At 41.5% G+C, this 22,122-nt stretch overlaps 1 protein-coding gene across 6 annotated transcripts in view; it reads left to right on the top strand.

Moving 5' to 3' along the window:
* The window catches only part of GALNT18 (polypeptide N-acetylgalactosaminyltransferase 18), a 546,174-nt gene that overhangs the window by 321,266 nt on the left and 202,786 nt on the right, over nucleotides 1–22,122 (top strand). For all 6 annotated transcript variants that reach the window (XM_059722681.1, XM_059722676.1, XM_059722677.1 and 3 more), the window contains 3 exons: nucleotides 15,202–15,385; nucleotides 17,393–17,590; nucleotides 20,516–20,630. In XM_059722681.1, coding sequence (XP_059578664.1) covers nucleotides 15,202–15,385; nucleotides 17,393–17,590; nucleotides 20,516–20,630 — 497 coding nt within the window. The remainder of the gene's footprint in view (nucleotides 1–15,201; nucleotides 15,386–17,392; nucleotides 17,591–20,515; nucleotides 20,631–22,122) is intronic.

Genomic DNA, 22,122 nt, shown 5'->3' with positions numbered 1-22,122 from the left:
TTCCATGTTTTCTTTCCCTTTTGTCTGCTACCTATATTAAACCATACTAACCACTGGGTTTGTTGCAATGTTGTAGCAGTACTATATCCAGTGATATATTCAAGCCAAAGATACAGTACTAGCTGGCAGTGAAAATGAAGGGTTGAGTGGTTCAGCAATCAATAACTGAGCAGGACAGTGAAGAGAGACTTGAGAGAAAAGAGGTTATAACCATAAATTTCACTCTTCTCTGATAGTGGGTTTTCTGGCAATAGGTTACCTGATATTACTCTGGAGAGCTTTTGTGTAGCAATTGCAAAAGACAGAAGTGACAATTCTCGCCTGATCTGGCCACAAAAAAGCAGTTTATATTAATGACCAAACACAAGTGCATGGCTGCAGACTGCTTCAAAAATGGCCAGTCGGGTGAAAATGTGCACTGCATGAGGAGTCAGATGAAGATATTTCAAAACAGAGCTCTTCTGTAACTTGGGTTTGCGCTGCCTCCCAGCCTGTAGCTCTTTTCAGAATGGGAGGGGGGAAAGTGAGTGGAGGGAGTTTGGTCTGGGGGTTTTCTCAGGCCCTGCTGGAGGGGGTAGGGAGGTGGGGACCTCCAGTTCACCCACCGCACCCTCCAGTGCTGGCTGGGGAACCTCTTAGAATGAGGTCCCTCTGCTCCCTTTCCCCCGCTCCCATTCTGAAAACAGTGCAGGGTCACAGGGAGGAGGGGCTATTGCTAGGGGAAATCAGCTGCAGGCTGCAGCCAACAACTAGATTCCCCTCTGCACTGGAACCAACAGTGAACTTCTGTTTGGTTCTGGGGGATAACTGTAACTGAAAATGCTTCCTGCAACATGTTCTGAGTTACAGTGGGGAGCTGCACTTCTGTCTGCATCCTATATTCTTACTTTCTGGTTTGCATCAGAATATGGCTCGCATAATGTCTTGAATGTCTGGAGCAGCGATTCTTATCCAGGGTGCAGTGGCATCCGGGGTTGCCTTGAGGTCCTTTCAAGGGTGCTGTGGGGTGCTATGCAATATTAGCACTGTTAGGTATGCAAAACATGATTCACAAGATAAACCCAGGGATTTCAACTAGGAATCATAGAATCATAGAAAATTAGAATTAGAAGAGACCTCAGGTCATGTCCAGTTTCCTCCTCCAAGGACCATTCCCAGCTATATCATCCCAGCCAAAGCTTTGTCTAGCCCAGTGGTTCTCAGCCTTTTTCATATTGGGACGCACTTGTAAGGAATGATGGCCAGTCCCAACCCACAGTCCCCTGCCCCCCTGCCCCCCCCACTCCAAGCCCTGCCAGAGGGGGCCTCCAGCTGCCCTTGTCCTGCTTGGGCCAGAGCGTGGCTGCTGTGGCAGCTCCAGCTCATGCAAGCAGCAGCAGGGTGAGTTTGGCCCTGGCAGGGCCTGGAGGGAGGAGGAAGGGGTGTCTGTGACACCCCCTCCTGCCCTGGGCTGGGGCTCCTGTGCTGTGCTGGCACCCTAGTCACAGTCCCACCTGCCCCCCAATTTAGTGTCTTCCTGCCTCTCTGCCCCTGCAAGTATGAGCACCAGCCCTGGTGCCACTGACCCAGCCACGCAGCTCCCTACCACCCTTGAAGGACTGCCCCTCCCCCTTCCCCTGCTGGAGAGGCAGGCACCTCCCCCCCCACCCTGCCACAACCTCGGCACCTGGCCACCTTACCCCAGTGCCAGCAGGCATCCGCCCCTTCCTCACACACTCATTGTTTCCACACACGCGCGCACACACAGCTCCACGGACAGTCCCCAACCTGTGGACTTCCAACCACTGCTCCCTATACACTTACCTGCATCCAGCTGCCAGGGCTGCTCCCTTGACCCTTTCTGGCTACAAGCTGGCCACGTGTGTGTGTGTACTCGCAGACACACGTGCACCCACTGCCTCCAGTTGCCCCAAGCAGTCCCTTACAGGCTGGAATGTTGCCAACCTGCAAGGCGGGAACCCCATGCTTTCCTGCGGTTTTCTGGGACTTGCTCACATCTCTTTCAAATATTCTTGCAACCCAATTTTGGGTCACAGCCCACAGGTTGAAAGACACTGGTCTAGACAGTCTTAAAGGATGGAGAGTCCACAGCGTCTCTGGGTAACCTGTTCCAGTGCTTTACTACCCTCCTGGTGAGAGAGAGTTTTTCCTAATATGTAACCTAAATTTTCCTTGCTGCAACTTGGCATTGCTCCTTGTTCTGTCATCTGCCACCACTGAGAATAAGTCTAGCTCCATTCTCTTTGGAACCACCCTTCAGGTAGTTGAAAGTTGCTATTAAATACCCATTCGTCTTCTCTTCTCCAGACTAAAAAAGACCAGTTCTCATAAGTCATGTACCACAATCCCCTAGCCATTTTCATTGCTCTTTGCTGTACTCCAGTTTGTCCACATCCATTCTGTATTGGGGGCCTAAAACTGGACACAGTACTCCAGATGTGGCCTCACCAGTACAGAATAGAAGGGAATAATTTCTTCCCTCCATCCTCTGGCAATCACATTTACACTGGAGAAGATATTCTCTAATCATGTGAGCTATCCCACCAAGTCTCTGTTATTTCAGTTTCATCATAGTTTTGGGACTGTGTGAGGACTTCCAGCTCTTCCTGCTTGTTTCTCAGGCTCCTTGCATTTGTGTATAGATATTGGAAGTAACTAGCTGATTGCTCTACTTTCTCAGGAAGAATGAGAAGGCCTCCCCTGATGCCCCCTCCTATTTGGGCTCCCTCCATGTCACCTGCTTCCTCACTTACTGCAGGGCTTTGGTCTCCATCCCCTGGCAAACCTAGTTTAAAGTCCTCCTCACTAGGTTAGTGAGCCTGTCTGTGAAGATGCCCTTCCCTCTCTTCATCAGGTGGATCCTGTCTCTTCCTACCAATCCTTCCTAGAATATACAGCGTTAAAAATATTATGACCTGTTGTGCTCTCTCAGTTCTTCACCACACAAGAATTACTCTATTTTTCTATAATCAAAGCGAGCAAAAACGAAGAGCTGGCATTTTTCTGAGGAGTGCCTCGAGCCTAAAAAGGTTGAAAACCATTGGTCTAGAAAAAACTATCTTGTTCTTTCACAAATTACCCTACTCATGTTTACATATTTATTAGAATGTATATTGTATTCTCAGTTGTCGCTCATGAATATTGTGATGGGGAACCTTTGTCATATTAAGGGAAGATCATGAACATTTAAGACTATGCCTTTTGTGTTACTGTTGCCTTGCAACATGTATTTATTACAGCTGCAGTGCTGGAGAGAACGTTGATCTGAGAGAAGAATTTTTCCCATCTTCTTTCCATTTTACTGCCTGTCTGTAAGTGTATATTCTGGCCTCTGCTCCAAACTAGCTGGGGGTGTCTGTCACACTGAGATCACAGGCACAGCATTTTGCATCCTGGTTTCCATACAGGACTCCTATTGGTATTAGTGAGAATTTCACTTATGGATGAAGTATAGAATAGAATGATCCTTCAATCTGACCTAAGGAGATGAACTCTTACAACTTCATTAACTCCTTTGAGAGTCCATGAGTCATTGTTCTCTATTGCAGGCTCATAATCTATATACCTATAGATTATGATATAGACTATATACATCTAGACTCCTAATCAAAGTGTAGAACTATGACTTTTCAGGGTGGTCTTATAATTAGTGGACTAACATTAGCTCAGTTGACTCAAGTACAGGTGTCTGGTCCATTTAAAAACTTCTTTTTATTATAGAATCACAAAATCATAGAAAAGTAGGACTGAAAGGGACCTCACAAGGTCACCCCCTGCTCAAGTCAGGATGCTGTACAAGTATTTGTCCAGCCCAGGGCTGCCCAGCTTCTAAGCTGCCAGGGGCCATGCATCACAGGCTGCGCCAGCAGGAGCCACACTGGTGGGGACCATGGGCTCCTTAGGCTGCGTGCTATACACATGTAAGTGTGGGTAGTGGGTACTCTCCCTCCACTGGAGTGTGTTTGGGTGGGACAGCACTCCTCCACTGAGCTTCACTTTGCACACAGGTGGGCATTCCCAGCCCCACCACATTGCATGCATAGGAGCAGGCACCCCACTGACTCCCCATGTGATACAGCATCCTGCCTCCCCTGTAGCTTCTTCTCCCTCCAGAAGTGGTGCACTGGACTCAAACATCCAAACGTTTCTTGAATATCTTGCTGGGATCCTTTGACACTAGCTGACTTCCTGCCCCTGGAGCAGGGGGCTGGGCTTGATGATCTTCAAGGTCTCTTCCAGCCCTAATGTCTGTGAAATCTATGAAATAAATATTAGTCTATATGCTGCTACTACATTGAAATGGGGTTATGTATGAGTACTTGAGTCATCTGGTGTCAGAATTACAGGTACTCTTATAATAGCCCTTTGTTTCTGCTTCTTTGTTGAGAGTTGGGAGCAGGCTTCCAGGAAGCAAAAGACTATTCAATCCACTGTCTAAATGGCCAACTTTATTCTGTGCAGGCATAGCGCCTGCAGGAATGCCGGGGGAGACTACACCAAAGAAGCCCTGGTAAACAGTTTGAAAGAGAAAGATCTGTGCTTCCTGTACCTTGACTCAAACTGTGTGTGTTTTCCAGGAGGGAGGAAGCATTGTTTGTTTTCTTTCATTTGGGGAACAAGTGTTATTTTCAGTGGGCCAGATCCTCAGATGGTATAAAGTAGGTATTCACTCTATTTACTTCAATAGAGATGTGCTGGCTTACACCATCTGGATCACTGTTTCCAGGAAGGTTCATTACATCATGTTGTTTTGTGTGTAGTAGCATGGACTTCTAAGGCTAGATTCTGTGGTTCACTGTAGCCTGTCAGTGATATAAGTTAGCTCTAGTAATGTTGGAAAAGGACTGTGTTGGTGTTTAGTTTTGGATGCCTTTGTGGATCTTAAGTCTTTGCATGATTTTAGTAATTTCCCATAGGTGGATTTATCTATTAGGAGATACCAGGTTATTAAATATGTGTTCACAACAGGCCAGCTTTATCCATTTGTGTGGCATTTCCCTCTGTTAAGAAAAAACATTTTTAATATACACATGCATTGTAAATTACATGCCTATCCCATTTTATCAATATTTCCCATTTGGAATTAACTGCTTCTGGTACAGCGATGAGAGGTGATCAATTAAGCATAAAGAAAAAGACAAGGGATCAGAGGAAAAGTAAAGAACGAAATAATACCAGACAGTAGGCTTTCACTGAGTTGTATGTCAAATAGATGACATAAGGCAAGGAACAAGTACATTAGATAAACAGCTTGCCTTGTATGCTAGGTTAATGTGATTAATTCAGCTTATAAGTCAAACTCTGCTCATTGACTGAGAGGGAAGGAAGTTTCTGAAGTAGCAAAAGGTAAAACCTGGAGGTTTTATTTACCGGAAGTGGCCTGGATACTTTTGCATGTCCTGTTTCCTTGGAAATGACTATGGAATTGCTATTGCTAATGCAGCCATTCTTTCTCAACACAGACTCCAAAGATTTTGAACTACAAATAGTTAGATGAAGTCAGGGCCGCTCTACACATTTGGGTAAAGGTGTGATGGGATCTAGTGCATGATCCAAACAGTTGTACCTTCTGACAAGCACATGTGGCATGGCAGGAGGCACAGTTGGGTGGTTTGTGCATTAGATCTCATTCTGCCTTATTGCTAGTGTACACCATGTGCTCCCGTGGCTGGGAGCCTGATCAGCTGACCCAGGTTCCCTGCCACAGGGGCATCCCAAGGGTCTCCACAGCTGAGAATCTGCAGTTGCTGCTACCTCCTGGCGATGGAGGTCTTCACACATCCCTGTGGCTGGGAGATGGCAGCAACTGTGGTTTCCCAGCCCCAGGGCTGAGAGATTACAGCAGCTGTGGTCTCCCAGCTAAAGGGGTGCATTGTTCCCCCTGAAGCTGGGAGCCCTGTCAGCTGGGAACTCCCAAACTCAGGTTGTGCATGGGCCTCTCAGCTGAGAACTCCCAGGGGTCCCTGGCCACATGTTCAATTAATGGCATGATAGGAAGCAGCTGCAAAGCTATTACCCATATTTTGTGAAGTAATTTTGTATCTTATTCTTCTTATCATGCCATTAATTGATTGACTGTGGCTGGGTGACCAGTTAAGACAGGGGTGGGCAATTATTTTGGGCGGAGGGCTGCTTACCCAGTTTTGGCAGGCTTTTGAGGGCCACATGGGTAGCCCCACCCCTTGACAGGTGCCCCTCCCTCTGGTCACCATCTTGGGACCAGTGTCCCAGGGCTAGCACTGGTGAGGCCCTGAGTGGGGCACAGGCTGGGGCACAGGGGTCTGTGAAGCCAGGCTGGGCTGCACCAGCAGGGAGGGAGTAGCTGGCTTGGCTCCATACAGCCCCTGCCAGCTGGGACCCTGCACTCCTGCCACCCTGCTCTGGGCCCCACCAGCACTGGCCCTGGGACACCAGTGTGGGCCCAGTGATCCCGCTGGCTCCCCACCCACTCACTCCCAGTGCCCCCCAGCCCTGTGGTACAGGTGAGGGGCAATGCTCAGCCCTGACCCCCTGCTCACCAGCAGGGAAGCCGGTGCTGCGTGTGGGGAAAAGTGGCCCCACTCCTGTCCTATGGCCAGCGCTCCCTGCTGCAGGCGCTCGCAGCCTGCGCGGGGCTGTCCAGAGCAGGCACAGGCAGCCTCATGCAGGCTGCAGGTGGCTGCAGCACGGGGCGCTGGCCATGGGGCGGACAAGGGGCCACTTTTCCCCGTGTTCAGCACCACTGAGCCTGGCGGTGGGGCCAGGTTACAAGGTGATGCTGAACGTGGGGCTGGGGGAGAAAGCAGTCCCTCCCTGCCTGATGCCCAGCACCCCATGGTGCAGCCACTTGCAGCCAGCCTGGGGCTGCCTGTGCCTGCTCTGGACAGCCCCGCATGGTATGCACACTACATTTTCCAGCAGTTTTTTGTGGGGGAAACAGTGCACGTTGTATGTGAGAAAATACAGTAAGTAATAATAATGCATATGACACAGGGCATGGTTTTCCTGGCTGTATATAATTCATTCAGTCTGCTTATCATGGCACAGAGAGTAATACATTTTTTTTTTAAATGTGGTTTACGTATTGGAAAAATAACTTCTGTTGCATGTGCATTAGATGGAATTCACCTGTGTGCCAAGTGCTTGGATTTTAGTGGAATTTAAATAATGCCTAGACCCTTGGCATAAATGTCACCCTTTTAGAGCACTGGGGTTTGTGAAGACAGTGATGGGACATAACATGTATATTGTGTTGCAATCACTGTGAAGATGTGATTTTATCCCTTTTATAGAACAGTGCAATCCTGAGTAAAGCTATCATATAAGATCATTTGTTTAGCTGCTAGCAAACCATAACTGCTGACTTAGTAGAGTTTTTTGAAAAAAAAACCCCGTGAATGTGTATGTTTGGGCAAAGCAGGTGTGTCTGATTTTACAGATGTAATTTTTTCAAGAGATGTGGGGATGTATTTAAGCACTTAAAATGGGAGTACATTGTATTCAAGTTATTGAAAATGAAGCTTGTTTGGCAGTCCTTTAAGTAATTTCTCTATATATGTGATGCAGTGATTTATTATTTACAACAACACTACTTGTATCAATAACACTTTAAAGTCCAGGGGCCAGATCCACAGTTGCTGTTGATCATCATAGGTCCACTGAAGACAGACAGAGCCTTGTCCATTTACACCAGCTAAGAATTCAGTCAGTTTTCTTTCTAGCATATCTTGCTATCACAGATGCAACCCATTATTATCTCTGTGAATTACCAAATGAATTCAAGTTCAGTCACTGGAGACTCCAAATGAGGGAGAGGAGTTACATTGTCATGGACAGTTTCACCCAATTTGTGTGTGGTTGGTTGGAAGTGCAGCGTATCATGTGCTGATATTTTTTCCCTTCAGGGATCTAATCTGGAAAGACTACATTACATGAGTGATTGGATTTATAATAAGAAGGATATGCTTCCCTGCTGCCTCCCAGGGCTCTCAGGTGGATGTGGAGAAGGGGGAGAGTTTAAAAAGGCCACTTGAGTTTTTGTGGCCCTTGCAAGGTGCCCCCTTCTCATCTGGGGCAGAGGATGAGGTAGAGGAGAGAAGGCAGGGTCATGGCTTTCAACTGCCTATTCAGCATCCTGCAAATAAAGGTAGCTGCAAAGGTTAAGCAGTTTGCATCTTTCTAGTAGATGGTGCATGACCAGAGCCTTTCTCAAGCCACAGATAACCTAGGCCTACCTTTTTAATGGGGAATCCCCACTGTGAAGGGGACACCACTGTTAAAATACTAAAATCCCAGCTAATCTCTAATGGGACTGATTACAGGGTGGCACAGGTAGCCAGTGCATTCATTCCATGCCTCCAACCTATCCAGTCTCTTTATGCAGCATACATGAGGTAGGTTCTGTGACTGAGGAAGTAACATTTCATGAGCTGATTCTCAGGCTCTACCTTGCAATGTTGAAATGGGTTGGATTTCCTGCAAGAAAGATCCTCCTATCTCAGTTTGAAAAAAAAAAATGTAAATAGCAGAGTAAAATACAAAATTGCTCTGCATACATTTCACCAATGTTATCATAACATATGTCTTGTGCCTCTCTTACTTTAACTGTACAGAACTTAGAATGTTTGTAGTTTCCAAGTGCAGCATTCTTCATCCCGCATGTGCATTGTTAGCTCCCTCCAACCATACTCATCCATTTTAGACAAATTGAGTTTTTATTTTCCCTGTTCCTGGAAGAAAGACAAATACATCTATCTTTATAAATCTATTTGTTTCCATAATTAGAAGCAAAATCAGCTGTGTATTGAAGATGACATATTAGCTTGTTCCTATCCTTCTCCCTAGGCAGCACAAGGCAGTGAAGTACAATAATTAATGAAAAAGGGTGTTTTGGATTTATTATTCATTTAATTTGCATTAAATAAAAAAGAATATAGGTTGAAAAATTTGCCGCTGAAGACCATTGCTACCACTTTGATACTATAATCCTTCATAGAGGGAAAGTCCCGTGTTCCAGTCCCACTGATTTTATTGCTCTAAAATGTCAAAGGCTCAGATCTTTCTTGCAAAAAATTCACAATGTGAAAGTGAGAACTGCATGAAAATTCTGATACTGAGCATCCTGCTAAGGAGTTTCTATGTAGTTTCTAAATACTAATATCAACAGTTTTGATCATTAGAATGACCCAGCCTGCTATGCCCTCTGGCTCAGATGAGATGCCAGCAAGAGAGTCTTTTTTTTGTTTTTGGAAAGAGACAGGTTTAGCAAGGTTTCCAGGCAAAGGCTCAAGCTAATGCTACATCTAGGTTTCTCCCTGGGTGCAAATCTTGCATGCCATGGAAACATTTTGCAAATAACAATGGCAAGAAGAGGCCTGAGGGCTGGATTGTGTCCTGTTTTTTTGCAGATACACCTCTATATATGCAGATGCCTTGGCACCATGTGGTCAGGTGTTCTCTTTGAGCATCACTGGTCCACTAAATTCAGTGGCAAAACATTCAGCTGTGCAGGATTGGGACTTGGACTGGGATCATTACTAGTGCATAACATACCAAGAATGTATACTTACTTGTATGTGTCACATGACTTGAGTCACCCCCTGTGCACCTTTCCCTGCTCACCCACCCCATTTACTTCCTGCAGTAAGCATGAAGCAGAGCGCAAGGGCCAGGTACAGAGATTACACTTTTACCCATATACGTGATTGGCAACCAGTCTATACCTGTAACAGAACAGAAATTTGGTGCACACAGACCATTTTAAAAATGGTGGAACCCAGTCTAAGATTTTCACCCCCTCCCACGAAAGGGCGAATGTGTGCTCTGTTCACTGCAAATCTAAACTTTGTCACTTACAAAAAGCCGTGTAACTTAGATCGAGTCTGCCGTGGGCTTTTTAAATGTCTGTACCTAGTCAAGATGTCCCATTTGGGGAGCAACAGTAACAGAGTGCTGTGAAGTTGCCTTGAGGCCTCTCCGAACCACTTCTAGTATATAGGCAGGGATCTTGAATGCAGTGCTTCTGTTCTGCTTGCTATCTACTTCTGTCACAAACCTTGCCACAGACAGTGCTTTGGGTTTTACCTAAAGCATTTAAGATAAATTGATATGAGAGAAAAGTATACACTAGAAGTAAGTAAAAGTAACATCAAAGACAATCTGTTAGCTAAAAAGAATGGAGACTGGGCAAACAATGACAGTGTCGAGGGTATTGATTTTAAAGTCCTTAACTCAGACCGTGCTTTCCCATTATGTATTTCACTCAGAAATGCTACAGTAATGCTATAAATATGGCTTCTCCATGACTTACAGCAAATATAACTTCCTTTTATTTTTCAAAGGTAGATACAGACGTTAACACTGAAATTGAAGCTTTGAGATTTACTTTCTTATATTGGATCACCATGGTATTATATCCCAGCAATGGGGAATTTATCTGAAATTATTTCAGTAATTCAGGGCACCTTATCAATAACTTAAATGCTTTTTGTCGATGTCTTGGTGGTTAGTTTGACAACTATGAATTTCCTATAGAGGGCAGCAGTGAGAATATGGTCTTGTTTTACACAAGCGTAATAGAAAACTTAAATAAAATTTTCCTACTTTTCAGCCAAACCAAATGATTTCTGATGATTTCATCTAATTTTGAATACATTGGTATTGTCTACATTACATGCATAATGGACCGTATTCCTGATGTAATGATAGGCAGTCATTGGTTTTTGTAAGAAAGACATGATTGATCTAATATAGAAATTCTGAGGAAAATAATTTCCAGGAAAATCTGTAAGACCTCTACATATCCCAGCTGCAGTCTTAATTATTAGTAGGGACAAATGTAATTCAGGCTCCAGCATGGGGAAAAGTGGGCTCCCTGCAGGCTCGCCAGAGCTAATTTCAGGCGTTTTTTGAGGCGGGTTCCCTCACGCCTCTGGCTCAGAGGGCCCGCCATGGTGCTGATTACTATTGAACAGTAACACACAGCCTGTTCTTCAGCTGTTTTAAGGAATAAAGCTCACCGCTTATTAAACAACAACTTTTAAGTAAAGCTTACCATGGAGAAGTCTTAATGAAACCATAATAAATAAGCATCATTAAACAACAGCTTTCATTGAGTGCTAACATTTATGGAATGCCGACCCTCAGGCACAATCCACTGCTGCAACATTTACGTTAATAATAAGAAATGTCAGCGGCAGCTCCATGTTTCAAGTGACACAGCCTGTCTTTGTGGAGTGAACACTTGGCCATAGATGGAGATGGCATGCTCAGCATCCACCAAATTCATGGAGATCGTGAGGCACAGTTTTGCCAAAGTGTATAGCTCTGGGAACTGCTCCCTGACGGAGTCCCAGAATACATTTACGTTCACAGGCAGCTTCTTTGACCCTGTTTACATAATCAGGATGCTTCTGCCCATGCTGTTTCCTCCACCAAGAATTGGACTTGAGCAGCTGAGCATCAAAGCTCAGCAGAGCCACCTGGTTTGGGTAAAAAATTTGCACTGCCCTAAGGAATGGGGCAGGTGATTGCCTGAACCTTGGAAGACTGGAGGGATCTTATCTGTAATATTGGTGTAGCTTGGCAGCTACTGCCTGAAACAACTCCCTTCTCTGCTGTTGTTCTCATTAACACTTGGAAAGTTTGTGCGATGATGCCATGGCTTCAACCCAGCTTTGTTGTGAGCCTGTTGGATGGAAGGCTGCCAGTCCTCAAAACAAGTGAGGATCTCCATGAATTTTGTGGCATTATCTGCCACAAAAGCCACCTGATCTTTAATGTTTTCCTTCTCCAGGAGATCCTTTAGCTGGCACATGCACTGTGCATCCATTGTGATGTCCAGCTCTTCAGCCACAAACTGCCAGTAGTACTGAATGTGTTCAGCATGGGGCTCAGCTTGTACTAGACTGCCCCTGGAAACACATAGGGCTTTCAGTGTTTCCAGGGCTTTCAGTGTTTCCAGGGTTGTTGCCTTTCTTATCCATGCTTCAGGTAACTTTTCTTTAAACTTTTTTTTTTTCAGACCAAATTGCAGTTTTGGGACTTTGGGGGAAATACTAAATTTCAGGCTTTCCCCTGAAATCCCTTGAAGCCCAAATTGCAGTGGTCCCTAATTATTGGTATAGTAGAGAAAGGTTTAAACTGATTTCTAGTCAAATATGATAAGATCACTTCCCCTGTCAGTTAATCACAGTTTGCATTGATTTAATGCACAGTTCTTGAATGATGTTGGAACCAACTCTGCTAAGGCTTCATTCATTGTTGTGCATGAGGGGTATCTGGAGGCAATACTTTCCCAGGCAGGAAAAGACATAGTCCCCTTGACCATTTTCCATAGTCCTGCAGGTCAGGGTCACTGAGTTTGGAATACCTTCAGTAAAGTAACTCTCTTGCTGCTTCCTATTGCACAGTCCCTGCATGCAGATCATAGGATCATATGAAAGTAGAGCTGAAAGGGTCCTCATGAGGTCATCTAGTCCAAGGTAGGATTGTCCCTGACTAAACCCCCTGAATGCTAACTGGCATTGTGCACCTCATGCCAAATATATTGCTTTTTTGCCATTGTATCCTAATACTCTTTAAATCAGTCATTCTTACCAGAACTTACTCTTGTGTTCTAAAGGGATCCAACTTTTGATATATTTGACCAATTTCAGACTTACATATGGTTTCATACAATACTCAGAGTTTGCTACTGATTCAGAGTTGTGTGCCCAGTGTGTGAAAAATGCCAAGCTGCTGCTACCTTAGTGATATAATATGAAACCCTGACTTCTGTTGAGCTTTACTTTTTAGGGCTGTGTTTTCACTTGCTTTGACAGGCAAATTAAGAGAGACAAATTAACATTAGGTTGTCAAATGGGCTTAGTGATGAAGAAGTAATGTTAATTTTTTTGAAAGGAATCCAGACAGACATTATATGGCAAATTCAAATAATAAATTAATGAAATAGAGATACTGCAAAAAAATTGAATGCTAAAATTAATAAGATGAGGAAACGCTATCATTTCATCTTCATAAAAATATTGAGTCAAGAATAAGACACATTCAGGAGCTCTTTGTTATTAATACTATTATTATTTTTGGGTTCTTTAATATCTCTCAGCAAATGTGTCTTTGGACAATAACAGATCTTACTGAATTTGATCGGAGTGCTAGACACCTTTCCTGCAAGCTAAGCAAGGAAAAAATTAAATGTCCCTTTCTTGAATGGTGGTCCAGCATGGAAAGCCTGAGCAAATCTGGTGTAGGAATTGTGTTTTCCTGGGGCAAATTGAAAAACCATGGACTAGTGCATTAATTTGTGGAGCTCTTGTATGTCTTTGTGTATCAGCAGCAGAAAACAGCAGGATGGAATAGACTGAGAAACAGCAGGTAGCCCTGTGAAGAAACAGTTGCAGATTCCTTGGCTGTAGGCAGACATCACATGTGACCTATTGTCCAAATCAAAAGAGGAGCCATTTGACCCATGACCCGGATCAAAACAGGAATAGCACGGTCATTTACATGCACTCTTCCAAACTGCATTTCTGCTTCTTTGCTAGTAGATGGCCAGTGAGAACACACAGCTATATGATCCTGGGACAAAAGGCTTCCTCCAGGGACAAATGGGCCATCTGTTCATAGCTCTTGTAGTACGGGATTGGCTGGGAAGCAGGTTTGGTTTTCTAAATAAGAAATGTGTCTTCTGTCATTTTTCCCTACTGTGTTCAAGGGAAAAAAATAGGCTGCACATTTTTTTTTATGAATAAATAGGGCTGTAACAAAGATGCCTGATCGTATAACTAGTTTTTTTTCCTTTTGACAGAAACAGAACTTCAGGTTCCCAAATACTGGCTGACACCTGGCCAGGGAGGCAATGTTAAGCATAGGCCCTTGAATATCCCATCTGAGTTCAGAGTCCCGTTGTCCTAGGCACTACACAAGTATATAGAAGAAGGCAACTTCTGCCTCTAGAAACTGAACACTTAAGAGACCAGAAGTAAAAGAAGTATCTATTGTTCCCATTCTAGAGAGGAGAGCTGGGGCATGGAGATATTAAGTGTTTTGTCCTAGGTTTTACAGGAGGGCTGTGGCAGACACAGGATTTGAACCTGAATTTTATGATTTCCAGTTCAGTAGCAAAACTATGGATATTTGTGTTTCATATGTTGGGACCCTGATAGCCAGAAGGAATTATGAGTGCTACCAAATATAAATAATAAAACAACAATAATAAATTATTGAATCTTAACTGAACATTTTTGTTCTCCATATTGGGTTTTATTGCAGTGACCTTTGGGCCAGAGCTATAGTAACTGTATAGTAAACACATTAATATTTTAATTAGGAAATGATTATTTTCTACTGTCATCACTGCTCCCTGCCTAGCTATGCTGAGAGAAAGGCAGCAAATGAAGAATCTTTTCAGCAGAGAACAGTGTTGGCCAAGAGCAGATAAAGCAAGACATAGGGGAAGCATAAATCTGTTGTTTAGTCTCTCTCCTTTTTTTTCTGCATGAAACATAAGTAAAGAAAGTTTATGGAAAATAGTTGGGTTTTTTATGGGAAATAGTTATGTTTTTCAAACATCAAATTTACATACTGTAACTGCTACCTTATTCAGGACTGCAGTAAAAATATTCACATACGCACATAATTGATTAATATAGTCCTTTCCATGCTATTTGATGTGCTAACACTGTATTTTATGTCATGTTAATTAATGTTGGATGATGGGGTTTTGGTGGTTGTAATGTACAAATAACTTATTGTATGCTCTGTGTTTCTTTTATATATTTTATATTCCTGTTTCTACTTCTGACTTTGGTCTCTTTTGTTAGGTCTTGACTACACAGGACATTTTTTACCAATTATACCTGCATAGTTAAGCTGAGATAGTTATGACAGCATAACTCCTTAGCATTCTTATTCTGGTGGAAAAGTAATCTTTTCAATTTAGCTTGAGTCCCTTCCAACACCAATTGATCTAAACCAGAAAAAGTCTCTCTTGTACTGCACCTGTAGCTGTTTAAAATGACACCTTTCCTAGTAAGGGTTTAGCTTACCATGTTGACAACGTCTTTGACTGTAAGGTCTTTGGCCCAGGGTTTGTCTCTTGCTATATGCATGCACAATGTGCTATATGCATAGCACAGCAGGGCCCCAATTTGGACTGGGATTCCTAACTGTTACACCTATATAAATAACAGACAATAATGATATGCCCATTCCTTTGTGTAGAGGAACTCAAGGAGAAGCTGAAGGAGTATGTTGATGAGGTGAACACAAGAAAGCCTGGTTTCATCAAGGTGGTCCGGCATAGCAAGCAGGAAGGCCTGATCCGGTCTCGAGTTAGTGGATGGAGAGTGGCTACTGCACCGGTAGTTGCTCTCTTTGATGCCCATGTGGAATTCAATGTGGGATGGTATGTGTCTTACTTCTGCTGTTCTTCTGATAGGGTACCTTGTTACTATTTCTTTATATATCATTGATAAATTACTGCATGGAATTACTGCAAGGTGTATACAGATCCTTTAATGTCAATTTAAATATAGAGATAATTATGAAAAAATAATTTTCATAAAAATGTAAGTCACATCAGGAAGAGTCTCATTTTTAGAACTGGGTTATTATCTGTCACAGTATGTTTTTCAAATAAATGCATAGAACTACATTAGACAAGTACAAGCTTGTGAGTTACTACTCCCTGTTAAATTACGTATCAGATGTCTATATGCATATTATGTTATTGCTCTGTTTTTACTTGTTTTTTTATCAATCCCTTGTGTAAAGATGAAAAGTAGTCACTTAGGCATGGAGAAGCTAACTGGAACAGGTCAGTCGTATAACAAGCTTGTGTGCAAAGTAAACTCGAAGGGGCTTATAAATTTTTTATAATGAGTTAGGGCCAACATCCATATGTTGCTGGGATCCTCTGAGGAGGTGTAGTGGCATCTCAGCCAACCCAAGGAGAATAACATGTGTTGTTCATCAGGACACTTTTCACATTTGTAAGCACTGTATTTAAATAACTTGAAAAAGTCCCACTCAGACTCTTGCATTATTTGTAAGTGTCATAGAAGAACTGAAAAAGATTTGCTTTGTACATCATACAGCATAAGAAGGTAAGAATGAGATTTGTATTCAGCAAGATATTTAAGCAGGTGCATAGATGAATTTTTAAGTTATCTTCTTGAAGCCATTTTAGCCGCATGCTGCAAGGTGTATAAGCGTATGCTCTCTCTCTGTACACATGCATAATTTCTGCATGAATTTGACTCTGATCCCATTAAGCTCCAAGTCTAAACCTGTAATTCTGGAAGCACCCACTGTTAATATGGGTACATATTACATCTGCAGTTTGGGGTTTCAGAATAATACATCTGCAGTTTGAGGTTTCAGTGTGTGTGGGAAAGTGGAAAGGTAGGACCTGGCAAGGATCCGTGTGGACTGATAGTATAAATATTTCATATTTTAAAGAAAGTAATAATGTGGCATAAAGTGCCAGTCTGAATACTTGTTTCTGAAGGATTTGTGCTGTATAATTAACTATTCTGACTTACATGTGAGAAAAAAATGACATGGCAATGTCTCAGAATTTTCTTTGATAGGCTTGTTGTATTGCTTGATCTTCTTTACAATTACTTTTTTGAATTAGAACATAAATGGTGTTAAAAATGTCTGGGTTATGTGGGATGAAAGTGTGAAACCAAGCTTTTGTGCTTCTAGGTCATTGGTTTCAATCCATATCATCAATCAGTCCAATTTAGCCTATGCCAATAGTCAACAACAGTTGTTATCAAAATGTATCTGCAATGGCCCCTCTAAAAATTAATTGGTTGTCTCAGCTATCTTCATAGTGAAGAGATTTCATGTTATGCAACCACTATCATGCTCATCTCTAATCTTTCATTAACAATGACTTTACTGTGCCCATTCTGTGGCTAAACAGGAGAACTTCAGTAGCAGGTCTTTACTACTTGCAAGAGAAGCTGCAGTTACAATGATTCAGTCATCCAACCTAAGTTTAATATCTTTATTACTTTTTGAAGGAAAACATGGTGTCTTTAAAATAATAAAAACTTTTGTCCCTACGGGACTTCTATTATTAACGCTGATCTTCTTGATGCCCTTGATCATACTGATGGCCTAGAGATACCATCTTTATTTGGCAACTAGTGTGTGAAAGATCACAGATAAGACAGAATTCATTTCTTCTAGCATCCAGGCTAGAATGGCATTGGATAACATGCTAGATTTGATGCTTCATAGTATTATTTTGGCTGAATCCTGTGAACTTATGTAGTCAAATAATTTCTGAAGTCAGTAGGCTGCAGAATTTAGCTTTAAATAATATACAAAGCTAACTACTGTGTACATGAAGGTGTTATATTTCTGTTGAAACAATCTCAGCTCCTTCATTCTCTTTTAGGGCTGAACCAGTGCTCACCAGGATAAAGGAAAACAGAAAAAGGGTCATTTCTCCCTCATTTGATAACATCAAGTATGATAATTTTGAAATAGAGGAGTATCCCCTATCTGCACAGGGGTTTGACTGGGAGCTGTGGTGCCGATACCTAAATCCTCCAAAATCATGGTGGAAGCTGGAAAACTCAACTGCTCCAATAAGGTAACATGTAGCTGTGACCTGGGTTGAGGAACTGTAGGAAGTGCTCAATTGTAGTTGATAAATAATGAAAGGGCAAGGTACATCTGCCCATTTTAACAAAGGTTAAAGGGGTTGTTTATTATTATGGTTAAAAAAAGTTTTTAAAGTTTCTCTGCTTCTTTAAGGATTGCCGATATAACTGCAGAAAAGCTATATAGTTTCTGTGTTTTGTTCTAATCTACTTCATTAGTATGGAATGAGTCAAGAAGAATATAAAACTCAAAAGAGCAGAATTGAATACTTGATTCCACATTGCTTTTTACAATGTTTTGTCTGCTAATTTAATAGTAATGATCCAGAAAGAGAAGTTAGTTTACAAATGTACAACAATCAGAATGATAAAATTAAGATGTGATGATTACATTTATTATTTGCACTGCATAGTTGTACAATTATGTGTTATAATCTCATAGGACCCTACGCTAGTCCATTGGTATGCAGGAGTAGAGTGTGTTAAACCTTTACTTTATTATAACTTAGTTCAACACCTCTTTTGTCTGGCTGGTATTGAAGCACTCTGAGCTACTCTGAGGTAGCTTGGTAGGGCTGCTTTATGAAAATATGCCTAGGGATTCCAACCCTCTCTGTCTAGATTCTAATACTTCCTTCTTTCTATACAAATTGCAATAAGTTTCCTGTAACCTACTCTCTGGCTTCCTTAAAAAAATGGCTACAAGAAGAGAAGGCAATTGAAACTAAGGTACCAAAACTTGTACCATTGGGACTGCCCAAAATGGATCTATTGGTTGGTATTTTCTTTTCAGCCTGATAGCTCTGTTTAGGATCTGTCACTTGGGATTGTTATCTGTGGGGAGCACTGATCCATTCCATCTCCCCGTGTCTCATTAAGGAGAAGGAGGATGGTACTGAACAGGATTGCAAATGAAGAGATTGGGACTTCCTATATTGGACAGTAATGTTTACTTCACAGGGATATGACGAATTAATAATATTAAAGTGGCTTGATCTAAGCTTAGTAATTGTTACTTATAGTATGCTTTTGTGAAATTTTAAAAATAAATTTATTTAAATTTAGACTAAAAAATGAGTCTGATTTTGCACTGTACCCAGTAATTATGTGACTCATTAGAATGCTGGCATTTAGATTTGCACCTTGCAGCACCAGTCAGTGAAGCTGAGAGCTAGCCATTCTCCTGAAGCATGTATTTTACTGATGTGTTATAGAAGAATGTTTTGTAATAGTAACAGCAAATTAAGTTCAGTGTGTGGATTCCTGATTCTATTTAGGCCATTCTTTCAATAACCAACAAATTATTCCTGGAGGCATTGTTGGAAGGAAAGTCATGAAAATATAGCAGAATTAGAATAAGGGAAGGAGATTTCTTACTTTATTAGACATTAAGAAACCTTTCTACTCCTCAACAATTTTTTAAATGACATCAGGCTGACTGACATTTTCTTTATTGCTAAATACATTAGAAATAATTTTCCTTATTCTGAAGTTGTAAAACTGTAGGTCAACATCACAAATGTATAAATCTGTACAGGGGCAGAATTTTAAGGTTTGTGATTAAGTTTTATAATCTCACAAAAAACAGATGTCTACATTTATCACAGCTTCATTTTTCTGTTCCAAAAAATGCAGAATTATTTACCCCATGGCCTTACAAATCCCTGTGTCCTTTAATTAATACCCTGGTGTTTCCAATGCTCCCTAGGCAGATGCAGTGACAACAATGCCATTTTTCTTTTTCCCAGCATGCATGATAAGGTAAAAACACTGCTCAAGTCAGATTAATCATTTTTCATTCTCCTTTCCTGCCCCCTCAAAGTAGAGGAAACATTTTATTCTGTGTGGTTAGAGCTTCGCCACATTAATGCAACAGTGACGCTGGATGACTCAGGATATGATGTCAATAGGATAAGATGACTCAGTAATGAGATGTGGAGTCTCTCAGCCCTAAAACTTTAATTCAGATTTGGCCCAGGTTAGCAATGTTTGAAAAATGTTAGGAATGTCATAGAAACATAGGTTTGGAAGGGACCTTAAGTGTCGTCTTGTCTAAACCCCTCAGTGAAATGCACAAGTGGTCCCATATATTTCTAGTGTTGATCCTGATTCAAGAAAACATCCTTGAATTCATGCTCACTTAAAGCTTAAAGTTACTGAATGCTTTCTTGGACATCTGAATTAGTTGAGCACTTGAATTAAGCACTTGAATTAGTTGGCACCCTCATTAGCCAAGAACAGAGTGGCTAAGACTATGGTCCCTTCTTCCTGCAATGACTAGTCCCACAAAGATGGGGCACAAGGACAAACAAAGCACATCAATAAAACACCACTGTCACTGTACATCCTTTAGCTATTCTGTAGATAACTTGAAACTTTCCATATACAACTTTATTTGCAATCCAGTACCTTTCACCACCACTGAGTTCACTTGAGGAGAGAAAAAAAAAGGATTGCATAATAAGGCAGAATTGGCCAAATACATCTTGGATGCAACTGTGCTGAAGTCCCCAGTCATATTTCTGGTATGAGTCAGCAATATAGACAAAATATTATAAGATTATAAGGATAGCAAATATAAGATTATATGGATAGCATATATGAGTGGATGAGACAAACTTAACCATGTTTCAAACTTGTCATATGTCTGCTTCATTCCACAGTAAGTAGAAACTAAATGGCAGTAAAATAGTACTGGTTTTATTCTGGTGTAAACTGCCTGGCTTAGTCCATTCCCTGTGAGATAGGAGGGGACACACACTAAAAAGTAACTATGGATTAGGGATGCACTCTTATGAATGATAAGTCCTTCTCATTTTGGTACCTTTTTGTCTATTTACAGACTGAAGACCCAGGAGAAGAAGTTGCTCTTATATTCTTGGTTGATTATTGTTGTTCTGTTTGTATTCTTTCAGAAGTCCAGCACTGATTGGGTGTTTCATAGTAGACAGGCAATATTTCCAAGAAATTGGCTTGCTTGATGAAGGCATGGAAGTCTATGGAGGAGAAAATGTGGAACTTGGGATCAGGGTAAGGACTATAACACATGGCAAATACTCTTGGCTTTTTATTAAATATTACTTGACTTACATAAGAGTTGAGAAAGCAGACAAAATGCAGTGGAGGCAGTATCTGGGGGAGCTATCATTCTGTATGTCACTCTGGCAATTGGTGTGTCCATTTAATGTACTGAAACAGCTAGCAGCTGCAACAACTATGGGTTGTGTTTGGGAAAGAATGGACAAAAGACAGAAGCTCTCTTATCATTTTGAAAAATATAGAATGGGGAGAATACAAAACCTGATTTTTTTTTTTTTTTTTTATTGAATGCTTATCATAGCAGCATTTTGTTGTGATGAATACTGAGAAAACTCCCTGCTCCCCTTACACCTACAGGTAGCTGTAAGGAGAGCAGTTACTCAATGATCTAATGGAGAAGGCTATCCTAGATTCATCTGTTTATTTAAATTCAGCAAATCACTTTTGATAGAACTGAAATGTAAAGCAGCTATGCCATCTCCCTTCTGCCTCTGCTTAGGAGTTAAGATATTCATAGAGTACTGAGTCTGCATAATCGCACATTTTTTTCTTCCATCATACACTGTTCATTTATTTACTATTTTTCAATACTCTCTGTGATTTGTGTATCTTATTCTGTCTCCCTTCATGAATAAATATCTTCCTGAAAATGCAATGCTGCTCAACTTAGCAGATTCTCTTGGACTTCTGCTACAAGTGAAAGATGAATTCCTAGATAGGAAGTTGGTAATGAAAAAAAATGGTGCAATTTGTGTTACAAAATAAGATTCACCAACTCTGGTATTGAAATATTAGCTGAACACATGGAAGTTTGTTTTGTGCTTTTCAGGGATCTAAATAAAAAAACAAAACAAAAAAAATATGATAGTCTAAAGACAAGAATGCTTTTCTGTAAATAAATGGTAAAATGTCTTCAGGTGGCATGTTCAGATGGTGAAACATACTACAAAACCACTCATTTTCTACCCTTTTTAAAATTCCTTTACTCTCACCTGTCAGAGAGAAAGCCTTGTAGCAACATATACAAAGGTAAGGCCCTCACCAAGATATGTTATAGCCCCTAGCAAGGAGGGTATGTACCCTTTCTTTGACAACAGCAGCCTCTGCTTGCTGAAGTTCAGGTGATTCCCATAGCCCAATTTCTAAACTAACTGTTACTTGCTGAGTTTGAAAGTTAGTGATTTTTAACTGAATTAGTTATTGCTTGCATGCAAGGGCAAAGGGTTGATCAACCATAACTCTGACACTTCTCTGATAATTTTGCACAACAGAATTGGGGATCATTGTTCTCGAGAAATATACAGGCTAGGCAAGTTTGTACATTACTTTAGTCTTCATGGAAGTTATCTGATGACAGGACAAGTCAGATACAAATCTCCGCATAATTGAAATTGTGGAGTATACTGGAGCAGTCTCTTGTCTTCCAAGAAACAAAGCCTGATCTATGTAAAATGCTTTCATCTTTAACATACTACAGTATGCA

The sequence above is a fragment of the Alligator mississippiensis genome, chromosome 2 (genome assembly GCF_030867095.1).
Source record: "Alligator mississippiensis isolate rAllMis1 chromosome 2, rAllMis1, whole genome shotgun sequence".
NCBI classification, from domain to species: Eukaryota; Metazoa; Chordata; order Crocodylia; family Alligatoridae; genus Alligator; species Alligator mississippiensis.
Note: the sequence above shows the minus strand (reverse complement) of the source record. Positions and strands in the feature narration are given on the sequence as shown.